The 2,361-nt window shown below is 65.3% G+C and overlaps 1 protein-coding gene across 1 annotated transcript; it reads right to left on the bottom strand.

The window, feature by feature from the left end:
* Positions 1-745: 745 nt before the first annotated feature.
* LOC123186380 (protein ANTAGONIST OF LIKE HETEROCHROMATIN PROTEIN 1-like) lies at positions 746-2,355 on the bottom strand. The gene has a single exon (XM_044598158.1). The coding sequence runs from the start codon at positions 2,287-2,289 to the stop codon at positions 961-963; it is 1,329 nt and encodes a 442-aa protein (XP_044454093.1). The 5' UTR covers positions 2,290-2,355; the 3' UTR covers positions 746-960.
* Between the last annotated feature and the right edge of the window lie 6 nt (positions 2,356-2,361).

Below are 2,361 nucleotides of genomic sequence, written 5' to 3'. Positions count from 1 at the left end.
GAATGGCTTGCCCTCAGTTTAGTTGTACAAAGTGGTTGCCAACCCCAACTAGCAAAATAAGTATTGCTCAACACAATGCAACAAACGAAGCTAGAAATACAAATGATGACAATGTGAAACAAGTCAAACTTACATGTCTATTGACTCCAATGCCATTTTGGTTCGGGCCAACCACTTGTGAATAGAAACCGCAAAATTTGTTGGCGCTCTCTTGGATGGTAGACCATCTATGTTGAAAAGAGCCCTCATTGTGGGCGGGGGTGGGGAATAGGGTACTGAACGTCAACATCTAGGACAGCGGACGAGCACGGCGGCGCAGGCAGGGAGTAAGGGTGGAGGAAGACAGCGGACGAGCACGGCGGCGCAGGCAGGGAGCAAGGGTGGAGGAAGACGACGGCTCGGACACGAAAAAGGGAGGACGGACACAAGAGGAGGATATTTGATTCGATGAACTTGATCAATTTGGAGCGGATTTGGAGTAGGTCGACCCGACGTGATTGATGCGCCCTGGCGTTCCGAGATCTACCTCACGTATGGGTTGATTTGAGGGGTGCCGGACAACATGAACGTTCTGGGTTGGCTTTGCAGGGTCTGGTTGAATGGCGATTTTGTACGCCCGCATCGTTTGGGGGAGGGTTTAAGGGTCCGGCAGTAGATGCTCCGACGGAGCTTAAACTGAATGGCATGGAACGGAGCATGAGCCCTTTGCTCTGAAATAACAAACGAGAGACATATGACTATGTGAGACTGCAAACACCAGACATGACAATTTCATTGATCACGCTACACTAAACTCAACTGGATCGACAAGAGTACAGCATTAGAACATAGGCAGCTCCGGTAGAAGCTCAGCATCACTCGTACTCATACAGGGGACAATCCACGCGACGCCGGTGGATTCAGACTAATATGTACACTAGGGAAAACTGCAGAGCGCACACAAATTGCTCACTCACTACCTCACTGGGTACGGCTCACCAAGCTCAAATGCACAGCGAGAACATCCCGGATCCTCTCCCCTTCCTTGTCATTCTCCCCCTCGAAGTCCGCAAACGCGTCGGCGCCGGCGTCCACCGGAGCCGCCGCCGCGTCGGGCATGGGCTCGCCGCACTTGATGAGAAAGTTGTGCAGCAGGCAGCCAGCGACCACGACGTACGGCAGCGCCTCCTGGCACTCGCCCTTCCAGCACTCCTCCAGCAGCTGCCACCGCGCGCGCACGCGGCCGAACGCGCTCCTCACCAGCCGCGCCCCCTGCGCGTGCACGTTGTTGAAGATGCGCTCCTTGGACGCGCCGTCCGTCGCGCCGGCGTCCCTGTAGGGCGTGACGAGCCAGGGGAGCAGCGGGCAGCAGGCGGGCGCCAGGAAGTAGCGCGGCACGGAGCCGCCGATGAGCTCGCCGTGGGGCGCGTTGGCGAGCACGAGCGACTGCGAGGCGTAGAGCTTGGTCCGCGGCAGGACCTCCGGCGGCGCCTCGGCCGGGTCCCAGCCGACGGAGACGTCGAGGAAGCGGCCCTCGGCGTCGACCAGCGCCTGCGCGGTGACCGCGGCGGCCCCGAAGCGCGCGTAGCCGAGCGCGCCGCAGCAGTTGGGGAGGGAGAGCGCGCAGAAGCCCGGGACGGCGCGGGAGATGCGGTCGGGCGCGGCGAGGTCGAGCAGGGCGGCGAGGCGGTCAGCGACGGCGCGGCAGACCTCGTAGAAGGCTTGCGCCGCGGCGGCGGGCGACGGGAGGCCGAAGCGGCGCGCCACGGCGCGGGCCGGCGCGGCGTGCGCGAGGCGGTAGAGCGCGGCGCCGAGCTTGTGGTCGGCCGGCAGCGCGAGGGAGGAGGAGGCGGCGGCGGGGCTGGCGGGGTCCGGGAGCGCGAGGGAGCGGAGGAGCGCGTAGAAGGCCGGGCGGGACATGCGGAAGGCGTCGCGCCAGGCGGAGTCCGGGAGCGCGGGGGAGGCGGAGACGAGGCGGAGGAACCAGGAGGAGGGCAGCGAGGGCGGGGGGGTCGGCGGGGAGAGCGAGAGCGAGGTGAGCGTGATGGTCTGGAGGTGGAGCGGGAGCAGCGCGAGGAGCCGAGACACGGCCCGCGCCGCGGCGAGCAGGAGCGGGTCGAGCGCCAGCGCCTGGGAGGGGCGGAGCAGCAGGTCGCGGTCCGACGCGAAGCGCAGCGCCAGGGACACCGACGTGGCCAGCTGCGCCAGCAGCGCCGTCAGCTGAGGCGGCGGCGGACGCGGACGCGCAGGAGACCGGGGCGCCAGGAGGGAGCGCTTGCGGCGCGCGGCGGCGGCGGCGGCGGCGACCATCGTTCGTCGGCGGGGTGGGGACTGGGGGAGGCGCGCGGGCGGCGCGGGGAGCCGTTGGTTTTTTGCGGGAGG

The sequence above is a fragment of the Triticum aestivum genome, chromosome 2A (genome assembly GCF_018294505.1).
Source record: "Triticum aestivum cultivar Chinese Spring chromosome 2A, IWGSC CS RefSeq v2.1, whole genome shotgun sequence".
Lineage (NCBI taxonomy): Eukaryota > Viridiplantae > Streptophyta > Magnoliopsida > Poales > Poaceae > Triticum > Triticum aestivum.
This window is presented reverse-complemented; position numbering and strand designations above follow the sequence as displayed.

Excerpts from the sequence above, each read along its gene's own strand:
- LOC123186380 (XM_044598158.1), bottom strand. The coding sequence starts at position 2,289 with ATGGTCGCCGCCGCCGCCGCCGCCGCGCGCCGCAAGCGCTCCCTCCTG.